General features: G+C 46.0%; 1 protein-coding gene across 10 annotated transcripts in view; it reads right to left on the reverse strand.

The window, feature by feature from the left end:
- Positions 1-1502: 1502 nt before the first annotated feature.
- Positions 1503-13191, reverse strand: part of CRB2 (crumbs cell polarity complex component 2) — a 73225-nt gene continuing 61536 nt past the window's right edge. For 7 of the 10 annotated variants that reach the window (XM_074608932.1, XM_074608931.1, XM_074608930.1 and 4 more), the window contains 5 exons: positions 12749-12914; positions 11047-11914; positions 9323-9439; positions 8718-8844; positions 1503-5924 (listed from right to left, as the gene is read on the reverse strand). In XM_074608932.1, the coding sequence (XP_074465033.1) occupies positions 5697-5924; positions 8718-8844; positions 9323-9439; positions 11047-11914; positions 12749-12914 (1506 nt within the window). In that variant the 3' untranslated portion in view covers positions 1503-5696. Of the gene's footprint in view, positions 7101-8717; positions 8845-9322; positions 9440-11046; positions 11915-12748; positions 12915-13191 lie in introns of all 10 variants that reach the window. The other 3 variants (XM_074608928.1, XM_074608933.1, XM_074608935.1) reach the window with 3 other exon arrangements.

Genomic DNA, 13191 nt, shown 5'->3' on the forward strand with positions numbered 1-13191 from the left:
AAAGCCTGCAGTGTGTAACGGGGACATCACTGTCCCTTCAGCCAACCAGAGGGAAGCCCAGAGTCATGGACACCCTGACGACAGCCGTGCGTGCAGTAACAGTTCTGTTGTTAAACAGGAATGTTTCACGCACCGTCTTTAAAAGAGCAGTAAGTAAATGGTAGTTAGCTGCTTCCTAAACTCTGGCCATTTGCACTGGGGGTTTATTCCAGTCTACTTGTAGTATATATTTTTTTAGTATGTTTTACTCCTTATACACTCGCCGTAGAGGCTTTATGATCAAAGTGATTTTTTCCAACAGCAGCAGGTTAATTTGGTTAGTGGTGAACAAGAAGCCTGTTAGTTGCTGCTTCTCACAACATCCAGGGTTTATTTTTACTGTGCTTCCAGCTGCTGGAGTTGAACAGCTTTAGGTAAAACAAACGTGAGCTTGTGATTGGTTTCGCAGCACTGTAAATTAATTGCTTGACAAGAGTTTGCAAACTCTTGCAGAGTAGGGGCTCTGTATAATCTCACCTTTCTTTTACTGGAGCATAAAGATGGAGCAAAGGGATACGACTATAGGTAGAGCTCACTTTGCCCTTGGAGTGACATAAATTTCCAGTGGCAAGTCTGCTTAGATTATTGCCAGAAACCCTCTGCATTTTCCCAGGTTTGGGAATTGTGTTCCTGGGACATACACTGAATTGTGTACCGTCTTCTGTAAACTGATCCCATTGTTAGTCTTGGCCCATTGCGCTCTAGCGTGTGTTTGGATTAACTCTCTGGTTTCAGGCTTACCTGGTGGTGTTTGGTGCGGCAGTTATCCCAGTGCCCTGTGCTGTAGCCACCTTGCCGTACGCGGCAGCAGTGTGGCCGTGCGCTGGCTCTGGAGCTGGCTTTAGTTCTGCGAGGGGAGCTGGTCCCTGGGGGTCGGCTTCTGTTTCCCAGCAATCAGCGCAGCCATTTCAATTATAGTCAAGTCATTTATTTCCACATTCTAATCTCCTTTCCGTCTGCTGCTCCGATTCAAGAGGCGGCTGGCACTAAGCTGTGTCCGTGTGACCGCTCTCCTGCTGGGACAGGGCTCCCAGCGTGTCCTGCAGCTCGCATAGCCTGGAAACGCCGGAGGCGTTGGTCCGCGCTCACCCTTCCGCCAGGATTGCCGTCTCCCACTCCACCAGAAGAGATTCCCGCTGCTGCAGAAACTGTCCTGACTCCTGCCACAGGACCCACTGGCTGCTGGGTATTTCATGGCTCTAACCACTGTCTGATTTTGGCGTCTTTCCTCATAAAACAAGGGATTAATGGTAAAATGTCGCAGCAGAGGCTTCAGTACAGGTGAACAGAAAAAGCAGCAGGTTTGACAGCCCCCTTCTATGTTTCTACGGCAGATCTGTTCATTCAGGTCTATGTCTAGAGCTCGGGTGCGTGACAAAAATAATCAGAAATTTAGTAACTGTAAAAGAGGCACTGAGGTTTGCAGCTGTGCAAACTGTCTTACAGACCAAAATCAGCCATCTAGCCATCAAGTTACTCTTCAGAAAAAGAAAATAAATAAAAAATCACAAGTCAAGGTAACTAGGTCTATTTTTAACCAAATTTTATTGTAAATTTCTTTTGAAGAACATTCTCATTTTTTACAAATTACAAAATTTACAATTACAAAAGAAATAAGGATCATGATCATTAACTACAGCAAATCCAGTTTTGTGAAAAAATATATTCAAAAATTAAATATCAAAAGAAAGTTAAGTTCATTATTGAAAAAAAAACTTCCATAAATTATTTTGCAGAAATGCTCAAGACACTGACAGAGTATTTTAACACTTTTGCTAGTACTGGCTTTGGGTGCTTGAAATAAAAACATCTGCTCTGCTAATCCTGTCAAGCGCCTGAGCAGGAGCCTTCCTGCCGCCTGCCCGGAGCAGCGGGGGATGCAGACAGACTCCCCACCTGCAGTTTGCTGGGGTTTAGGTATCTCTACTGCTGTGGGGTTTGTAGCTTCTTGTTGCCTTTCAGGATATTTCAGTACCTTAATAATAGTTCTTACAGCACGATTATGGTTTTCTTCTCAAATACAGGCTGGAGTAAGAGTGGTTCATTCAGAGCCTGTTGCTGCCTTCATCTTTCTACAGTTTAAACACAAAAAATGGAGTGGTGCTAAAAAGTAACGACCTGGAGGTTAATCAGGTCGGAGTCTTCAGAAACCCGAAGCATAGTCTAAGCTTGCTATAGGTTTATTACAGCCATTATGGGATGACGAAAGCCACACCTACCTTTGCATTTCAGTAAAGGCTGCACAGCAGGGCTCTGCCCCAGCTACCCTGGCCTTGGCGAGTCCTTTCTCACCAGGAGGTGCCCGCACCCTTAGGCCGGGGACAGACTCAGACCCAGGGGAAACTTTTCTGTCTCCACAGACACAGTAACCAGCTCGGCCTGTGGGACCTGCCCCGTCAGACCTGCTCTCCCACCACGCGCTGCCTGTGTCGGTTATTCTCCTGTTGCTGCTGAGCAAAAAACACCACTCACCTTTTCCCTAAGGGGTGCAGTAACTAGTTCCAGTGCAGCAGGGTGACGGGCTGTATAACTGTTGCTATTCTGAAAGTGTATTAGACCTTCCTAAATAGCGTCTGGAAAATACACTGAGCAAATCATTCACATTAGACGTAACAGCAGTGTTATTAGTAATAAATAAATAAAAGCGCTAGCAAGCTCACCGAACTGAAGTTAGGTCCCTCCTTTCCTTATCAGTCCTATGTCCAGCTCCTTTCCAAACCTCAGCCAGGGTGGGATCACCACTTGCATTTTCAACTTTTCCTCAGTATTAGAGGGAAAGTGATCTTGCACACAAGATACTAATAGTCATGTCTCCCAATGGTTTGGCGTTTTCTATTTTCCAAAATTTTTATTCTTCATCTGATCTCAGCAGTTGCATGCATGCAGAAGACCTGTTCTGAAGTGGCCAGACCTGATCAGGAGTTTTGTACTCTTCCCTTTGCTTAGAATTACAGAAAAATCTACAGTTACAGTAAAAAAAAAACAAAAACCAAAAAATCTCTATCCAAGAGCAAAACAGAATAGCATTTTCTTCTGGTGGCAAGTAGCTATGGTGGGCAGATTCACACCCTGCTTATTAATAGTATTTTGGAGATTAAAAAGTGGGTACTGTTTTCTAAAATATTTCTCATTGATAGTTGTAGTAATTATCCTGAAATGCTAATGATTTTAGACCTTATTTGGCCTGCTCTGCTGCATCTCTTTCCACAGGGTCTGCCACGTTGTGCTGGAGAAGAAATAGCTCACTCGACATCTAAAACAGTAACAAAGGAGAAGTAAAGCCACAAAATAAATACCCTTTTTAGGGCAATGTAGAAGATGAATGCTGTGGCGCACTACAACACAAACTCCGGTTTTGTGCTAAAGGTCACCATATTAGTGAACTAAATTCCACTCTTCTCTATTGACAAGCCCAAACCCCTCGGTCCTGAGAGGCGCAAGGCTCGAAATACCTCCTTCTCCCCTCCTCTCACAAGCAAGTACCACTTGATGTTCAAACATTAAATCTCATGCTACGTCCAGCTCCTGCCCTCGCGCCAGCCTGGGCCACCGCAGGTGGGGACGGGTGGGGAAACCTCCCGCCTGCTCCTACCAACCTCACTGCAACGGCTGATCAAAGCAAGCCATCGGGTTTTCTGCATGTAAACATCCTCCTTTCAAGAAAGCGAATGCTGTAGCTGGCAACTCAGTCTCAGGAAGGCACTTAAAATATTCCTACGGTTTAGTCTTGTCTTAGGAAAAGATTTAGTAGAAGTGTCTAATACAACCACATGGTACTTTCGGGTAATGTAAAGCTAACTCTGGCCTAGGTATGGAAGGACAGCAGCGGCTCTAGGAAATACCTCCCATCAGTCAGTCACCTGCCTTAGCTTTGCAGAGGAGGCACAGGCACATGTTTTTTTTGAAACAACCACATTATTTCTTAATGCAGGGGTTTGATTCCCATTAATTAGACCTGCCTCACTTATTTGCATGGTGCTGTTTATGTTGGCTGCATGGCCATGAGAGTGCCGGGGGCTGAGAGCCCTGCGTGGCTGAGGGCGAGGCAGAAGCCCTAAGGCTGGGCAGTGCCCTGGTGGCCCCGCCATCGCTCTTGCTGGTGACACCCGGCATTGTACTGGCAGCGGGTCTGTGTCCCCTCCCTCTGCTGCCACAGCCTCCCCTTGCGTCTTCTCCTCCACTGTCCCCTCCAGAACATTTTCCTCCCAGACTTTACTGCACTTGCTGCCAGACCCATTTTATGCAAATCTTTTATGGGATGAGCTGCAATAACTGAGCTCCTTCAAGCAGTTGAATCTTCCTGCCAAGTAACAGCAGGCAGTTGCCTGTGGCCTATGAAGCAGTTTAAAGCAGTACAGACCTGTCCTAAAAAGACACCTCAAGACAGAGATGCTGCAGCAGTTCCACGACTGTTAAAGGATGACACGGCAGCTGTTGCGCGACAGTTCTTATATCAGCCGCTCGGTTGGTGGCATCTTGATTACATTCCACATCTCCACTCGAGCCCCATCTTTTTCTTGCCGGCTTGGGCTGTATGTTCCCTGAGTTGCTCTCCTCCTCTTCATGACAATGGCTGTGGCTGCAACAAGTGCAAGGAGAAGGGCAGCCCCTGCAGTCCCGATTGCTCCCACAACGGAGGAGTTGCTAAGATGCGCCCACACTGGCTGCTGCGGTAGAACAGGGTGTTACTCAGAACTTCCATGTGCTGCATTTCACATTCCGCAGCCCGGGCCCCAGCACCTCTCTCTCAGCTGCCCTGTGCTGCCAGCAGCGCTACACAGGAGCTTCCCCCTTCCACTGTTTAAGTAAGTACCATATTCCCCTCCACATCACCCAGGAGGCCAGGGAATACAGGAGTCCGGTGGCCCTTTTCCTGCTCACTTCTTTCACCCACCCACCCCCATGCACACGGTAAGTTCAGCACTTGGCAACAGGTCCTGTCGCGGGCTCCAGCAATGGCCCACAAAACCACGCCGTTCTGACTGCACCGTTCCTGTGCGGTACCCATGGGAATGTCTAACAGAGATCACATCATAAACCATTGATTTGTGCAATGATTTCAGTAATTCCCGACCATTCCCTGTTAGCTGTGGCTGTCACAGGGCAGGAGTGCGCAGCTGCTGTTGCTGTTGAAGGCTGCTTGTGTAAAACCTCATACACCTGAGCTGAAAAAGCTTTGAGTGCGGTTCAGTTGTTAACAAAAACGGAACAGTATATACAAACCAATCATAAATACCCTCTATACAACGCTCCTTAAAAGTATACATAGATCTTAACGTGTAAATTAGTGCCTAATTTAACCCTGCCTTTTAAAGCACATTTAACTATGCCATTGCTGCCTGAAAGGTGGAATGGAGCCAGAGCACCTTTAGAGCAGGTGCAGCTCAAGAGCTCCTGCTGAGGTGACCCTATGGGGCAGTCCATGGCGCAGGAAGGGAGTAAAGAGGCTCACTTTGAGCCAGTGGTGTGCAATTGACTCAATTAACTGAAAGCAGCTGGAACAGGTATTGCATACGCCGTCTGCTTTTACTGCTAAGTCCATGTCTTCATCACCATGCCTTAAGGAAAGTGAGATAGGGTGGATCTGCTGTGCAAGTGCCGAAAGAGATCAAGGTCAAAGCAGACCTTGCGGGGGCACCTCCTTGTCATGGTAGTGCCTATATTAACCGCTCTTCAGGTGGCACCTTTAGGACACTGTCCATCTCCAACCGAGCTCCTGCCACTTCTTGCTGACTCGGACTGTAGGTTCCCTCCGATTGGCGCCTCTTCCTTGCAGTGAGAATCATGAATATGAGCCCAATACTGAGGAGCAGTAAAGAGCCACAGGCTACAGGGACAGCTACTTCAATTAGTGGGGAGGGGAAGAGAGCACCTGGAGTCCCTTTCTGTAAAAGAAATTAATGGAGAAACAATGAAACTCCAGCAGTTACAATAACTTAAGTCGAAGAATCCAAAATGGTCAGATTAGAGGGAATATTTTTTTTTAAAGAAAAAAAAGCAGAAGATCTGTACGTGAACAGAAAGGGACAAGCAAGGAACAAGTACAGGGTTTGAGGGCACCTGCACTGAGAACGCGCGTGGTCATTCTTTACTCTCTCAGCAAAACACGTTCAAACTTATTTTTTTAAAATGGACTATTTTTAATACAAAGACAGTAACAGGTTCTGAATTTTTCTTTCTGATTCAAAACTAGTGACACTCATCAGTGACACTCTTTAAGTGTCAACCTTGGCGAAGCCGATCTCACCAGGGCAGAGTTATAAACAGATTTACCGATGGAACAGCTCATACCATTACAATAATTCACGCATGGCACGTGGACAGAATTACCACAAGAAGAAAAGAGAGGATTTAGTGAGCTGAGCAGCTATCTGGCACGGGGACAGCAAAACTAAATGCAAATAATTTCTGGGACCAATCCTGGAGCTATAAAACTGCTATAAAAAGCGCTGTCCCTTGCACACCACTTGCTAATGAAGACAATGCACGGCTGTTTGTTAGTCAGAACAACAGCAGCGAAGAGTCTGAGCAACACTTCAGACATCGTTAGATGAAGTAAAACTGTCCAAATAATATCACGCACTCCCTATTCTCCTCCCTGCTTATGATTTTCACAGCAGGACAGTTCCTTAAGATTTAAGTGCCAGTACATTCAGCATCCACAGTGGAAATCTATTAAAGGGGCCTCCTTACCAATATCAGACTAAAATACGTAGGTGTCACTAGGAAAGAGCTAACCGATGTAAAAAAAAAATAACATTTAGAACTATGAAGTTAATGCGGAGTACTGTGAATTTTCAGTAACCCCAAAAAATGATACTAAAAAAATGATACTATCACCCCAGAGGATGATACTAAAAAAAATTTCAATGGTGCCTCTGATGGCAAGGTAGAGAATTTATTTAGCCATTAAACTATTCATCGCAACAAGATTATACGCAGGCTTGTGTTTCAGCGCTTCCTTGAAGATCGCGGGACAGGGAGACTTGAAGACAACTTGCAGCAGGAAGAGGGGGGATGTTAGAAAGGTCAGTACATGGAGACGATATAAGGCCCAAGTACTGCAGAGAGAAATGTAGCTGAATGAGTATTCTTTAGGTTCTGGTGGAATTAAGGATGGTGTGGAACACAGTAACAAAGAATTTTTTACATTGTGGAATTTTTGTCATTAAAGAAATCTTTAAAATTACAAGGAGGCTAAAAATAAGAAATATTTCTTATGGCCAACAATAGTACCTGCCACCTTACAGATGAAAACAAAAGAATTCAAGCTTGATTATTTACAGCTTTTGGATGCCATACAGCCTATGCCGATGTCACAAAGCACCACGGCACAGAAGGAATATTCCCAGAGTACCTGGAAGTCCTTCTGCCATTTTCAGATGACTGAAGTTCAAGTTGATTCTCTGAGCCTGCCGAGACTCGAGCGATGTGCTGGGGTTAGTGCTAGCTTTGCACAGCATGCGGATTAGTCGCGCAGTACCAACACTACGGGAGGTTTGTCACGCAGTACCAACACTACGGGAGGTTTTAGCAGTTCACCCTACTGCCTGCTGCACGCTCCGAACTTGCTGCTGTTGATGGGAGAAGGAGCAGGAGAGCGCAGGTAACAGCCCTTCGCTTCTACAGCGATCATTAACAGCAACGACAGCGACAGCCATAGCCTGCCCTCCTCCCTGCCCCCACCACAGGCACCGGCCTTTTAAGAGGGAAAAGAAAGACAGTTCTGCAAGAAGTAATGGGGATGATGAAAATGAATACAAGGAATCTACCAGAAGAGTCCTGGGACAGAGAAGACAGAGATGCCTGAAGGAGTCTATGCATGCAAACTGGAAATGTCAGGAGTGGCTGGTGGCACATGCATTACAGAACCCTTAGTAACAGCAACAGCAGCAACCCCACCTTGGCACACAGCCTTTTCCATGCACTGTGGGTTAGTACATTCCCAGGTTACCAGACAAGCTGCCTGTCCATGCAATAGCTTTACAGAGAAAAGCAACTTCCACACAGGACAGAATTCAGCCTCAAACAGCAATGCTTTGCTTATGCAGAAAAAGAAAAGCATCGCTGAGACTGCCCCCCCACCAGGCCCGTCAGGTCAGAGCAGACTCGGCAGATAAACGATGCTACTTTTTCACTTGTACTTGAACCGCTTTTAGCCTGACTTTATCTGACTTGCCTCCTCCAGGCACAACCATTTCTACCCAGATCTGTGGAGAGGGAAGGTGCTTTGTAACTTTCATCCAAGATGAAATGCCAGCTGAAATTCCATTCTCCAGGAAACTGTGGGGGAGATATAAGCAATATCTCCTTTCTACAGGTCCAACTGCAGTTGTTCGATCACTGTCCAAGCAGTTGTAAAATCTGAGAGTTGCAGAGGCAGCCCATGCAGATACTGAAAACTATTTCCTGCAGTTGCTTATGTGCTGGAGACTAACATGCAGCAGCACTGCAAAGACAAAATAATTTCCCACTTCAGGTTTCTTTGGTACAGCTGATTTGCTGCCTGTCCTTACCAGTGTGCTTCTGCCAGGACACCTGCAGGCGACTATGCCACACACGGGCAGTCGCTAATACCCCGGTACCCAAGGACTCTGCTAAGCTACTTCTGCTGCTCCTCAGAAAGCACGTGTTGGAAAAATAGACAGGAGCTTCCACGAGCAAAGGGAAGTGCTTACGTTAATGTCACAGCGCTCTCCCGTGTAGCTGGCACTGCACAAACACTCGTATTTGTTCTCAGAGTCTTGACACGTACCTCCGTTCTGGCAAGGGTTTGGATCACAGTTGTTTATATTAATTTGACAACTGGAAAGGAAAAGTGTATTAGAATTAAATGAAATTCCTCACATGTGTTCTTGTGCCATAAACCATGAGATCATACAGTCTACAAAAGCCTCATTTATTTGAAAAGTTCCTGTTGCATCTTTTTCAGGTGCTTTCTCCAGGGTCCAACAACATGAAAGTTTTACCCGTTCATACCAATCCTCCTGTTGTCATTTCTGTGGGACTGAAGCCCGTGTGGGTCTCTAGCACAGTTAGTGAATTCTCAGGAGGCAGAAGATCTACTTGGCAGCAATTTGCGCTGCAAAAATGGGTATTGTCAACAGGATCATATCAAGCCTGCCTCTCCTAAAAATAACAGCCAGTTTACAGTTTCGGAGCAGTTGTTTGAATGGCAAAAGGATATATAAGAGGATGAAGCATTTGAACCTGCTCAGCCACCCCACTGACGTAAGAACCAGAGCGCTAGCTCCCTTGCAGGCATCAGAAAAATAGCACTTACTTCCTCCCAGTGAAACCTGGCTTGCAAGTGCAGTTGGCTCCCCAGCTCTCACTGATGCACTTGCCACCATTCAGACAGGTGAAGTTCTTACCGCATTGCTCAGGTGGGAACGGCCATCTGGGGAAAGCAAGAGACGGCCTTTAAAGCAACCAGTTTTGGGGAAGGTAAAAGCATGCTAAGACTCCGTGGAGACTGGGCTCGCAAAGGTCATACGCGGAGTCATTGGTATTTCTAGGAAGGAGTTTGACACAAATAAATAGTCTCAGAAATCATCCATAATATCAGAGTCTTACTTTGAGCATGCCCAGAGAATACGCAGGAGCTGTATCAGTACTACAACTTTTCTCACACAGTTGCCCATTCTTGCTGATGAAGACATAAACAGACATTGGCATTTTGGAATAGCAAACTGCAGCACAGCTAGGCTACCGAAAGGAAGCTGTGAGTATGAAATAACTGTCTACACTAGAATAAACTAAGAACAACAGCAAATTTGAGCTGGGTAGGTTAGATAACTGAAGCTCAGCCACAGAAGTTTTTATCTCAATGTTCAATTTGAACAGGCACAAGTGGATGGAAGTCTAACTAACATGTTGATTCCTACTTTCTTTACTGATACGAGACATACCTTTGTGACTAAAATATGCTGGATTTTTTCCAAACTAATACAAATGCTATAAATGCAGACCTTATCAAAAAAACCCATCCCTCCTCCTGACTCCATACCCATTTCCCGTCAAACTTTACGTGAGCTCCATGGAGGGATCAGGAACTGCGCACTGCTAAGCAGCACAGGCAGTAAGGTGATGGGCAAAGAAACATTCTTCTCCCAGTACACATTTGATAAGGAGCAAGATACTCAAATAGACATTTTTTCTAACCAATACACAGAAACAACCCTCTTAGTCTTAGGGCCAATGCCACAAAATACAACCAAGCCCTTGGTTGAAGGAATGCTGTTAATCAGTCTAGGCGTGCACGTGTATTTTTATCGAATATTCTAAGAAAATATTTGTCAGGGTAAGGTTTGTTTTTGCAGAGGTAGTAGCAATGGGCACTGTCATTAGCAATGGCAGTGTCCTGCTCCCAGGCAGGCCAAGTATCTCGTGAAAGTTGGCTGTGTACTACTAGTGGCAAAAATAACCGCAGTTAGGAACTTCTGCTACAGGCAATCTCTATAAACCCAGTGCCAAAGGTTTATCAAAAATAGCATTCTCTGCAGAGACTAGATTGTCCCTCTTCTGCACTCTGCCCAGGAACCCATCCTCAGTGGGACCACTTCTGCACTCCAGGACATCCAGTACAGCCTGCTCCATGCTCCCGGGGCTGGGAGCCTCCTCTCATTTCATAGGCAGGCCAGCAGGGGTTTTTTGTTTGCTTTGTTTTGAATCAATACAGGAATATGACAGAGGGGAGTCAAATCCTGGAGAAGATGGATTTTCTTAGGGAATGCAAGAGGGAGGTGACAACAGGCTACAGTACTTGCACTTTAAACAGCTCTGAAATGTAGCATGGGGATAACCCGCATAAAAAGGAAGGATGAGGCTGAGCACCTTTCAGTGAGGATTTGGACCTGGACGGCACCTTCCAATTCACAGCAGAATTTATGTGCTTTACCTACCGGGTACTTGCAATGAAAAATTTTCCCGAAGTGTCCCAAAGAAAAAGGCCAACTTATTTGGGGGCTCCTCTGACCCCTGCATCAAATTAACCAAGATACTTACTCGCAGCGAGGTCCCGAGTACTGAGGAGGGCACTTGCAGGAGTAGCCATAAACCTCATCAATGCAGGTAGCTCCATGTAGGCACTGGTGCCGCACACAGTCATCGACGTTGATGTCACACCTCTTCCCAATGAATCCCCGGAAGCATTCACACTGAAAATCTGCTACTGCATCGACACAGTCCCCATGAACACATGGGCTCGACTGGCAGTCATCAAGGTTAGACTCACACAGCAGCCCCCCCCAGCCAGCGCTGCAGGCACAGCTGAAGGAATTGAACAAGTCCTCGCAGGTGCCGGCATTGAGACAAGGGTTAGAAGCGCAAACATCAGCCCCGGTGCAGCCCAGCTGGATGGCCCTTCCGCTGGACTGCTGGAACTGTTCTGGCTGGGGGTATGAGAGATGGGCAGTGAACGGCAGGTAGATGCCCCCTATCTTCACTTGTCCTAGGCAGCCAGTGAAATTTTCAGCTAGAACAATCAGCGCGTTGTTCTTTAGAAAGTCCAAGTTCCCAGCATTTCCCTGCAGAGTCATATTAACAGACCCATCCAAACGAACCAGCCATCTGGAAGAAAGTGCAGATGGCTCTTCCATAGACACAGAGAGGGTGTGCCAGGCTCCGTCCGTGACAGTCTTCTGACTCAGGAACCTGACACCTTCGATGCTATTCCCACTCCTGATGTCAACAAGCAGAGATGAGTTCTTAATGGCTATCTGGAGGGAATCCACTTCTTCCACAGCCCGAATCAAAACAGCATCTTCATCCCTAGTTCTGAAATCCACGTGGAGGCTGCTCAGAGTTCTAGTCACTGATGTATTGGTGGTAAACTCAATGGCAGCATAACTATTAAATGTTGCATTAGCCAGGCCTATAAATAAAGGGGTAGAGCATAACAGATCTGAAAGACAGTTGGTGTCATGTTTGAGACAGACCAATCACAAACTCCTGGCAGGTTCTCTCCCTTAAGATCACGTAAGCTTAGTGTGAGTAGGATTACAGGCCTAGCTGCTGGCACCCTTAAAGCGCTTCCTGTTTACACTTGCACCTCTAATAATAATATCCAGCTCTTGTGAAGCAATTTTTACTTATCAGTCTCACAGCGCTACATAAAAATCCAACTATTCCCCTTTTACTGCTAGAAAAACTAGAACATAAGTCAAGAAAGTAATACATCCAAAGGTGCTGAGGCAGCCAGTGGCAGGGCTGGGGACACCCCAACATCCTGAGTTCCGGGACGCTTTCTAGCCCCTAGACAACACTCCCTCCACCCCGGGGCATCAATAGCTAACTAGTTTTCTTCATTCCCCGTGGTTCTGTCTTGAGAGAAAACTGAGACACATTTGCAATACTTAATTGGGTCCTACTTGGTGAAATAACCTGAGACTCTAGAAACGGCTGAATGTTACAGAGCAGGATGGTCTTTGCACTGCAGTGACAATAAGGTAGGCAATCACTCCACAAAAGTGGATAGGTTCCTCCCTGATCAAGTCAAAGTAACAGAAGGAAACATCTTTGAGTACCGTCTTTGCTCTATCACAACCTGATGGTAAATCCATAAAGTGCATGCTACCTGGGCATCATACCATTTCCTTGTTGCAGCATGTGTTTATATTTACTGCAACAGTACAAACTCGGAATACTGATTACAGACAGTGAACACTACAGATTTTTACCAAGGCATAAGCAGGAGAACAGTACTTACACACGTATCCTGCTAGAACATCTATACAGGTGGTAGCTTCAGGACATGGGTCACTTTCACACCAGACTCGCTCTTCACAAAACTTCCCAGTGAAATTTGCTGGACAGCTGCAATGGAAATCATTCCAAGTGACAATGCATCTGCCACCATTCTGACATGGCTCAGACTGAAAAACAAAATGGTGGAATTTAGGAACAGCATAATTCATCTTTGGATCTAAGAGAAATTGGTAGAAGGAAATGTGACAGCAAAGATTAGTACAAGCAGCACTTGAATCAAGAAAGAAGGGTAATTAAAATAGTGACTCAACAGCAGTGAAGGAAGCACAAGGGTCTCTGTACAAGAAATTCCTGAGACCCTGTCTCTCCCTGTGTGCTCTGCTGATCCACAGAAATGCCCTAGGCACAGCTCTGTCAATTTGGAAAAGAACAAAGCACAACAGC

Source organism: Larus michahellis, chromosome 15 (assembly GCF_964199755.1).
Source record: "Larus michahellis chromosome 15, bLarMic1.1, whole genome shotgun sequence".
Taxonomy (NCBI): Eukaryota; Metazoa; Chordata; class Aves; order Charadriiformes; family Laridae; genus Larus; species Larus michahellis.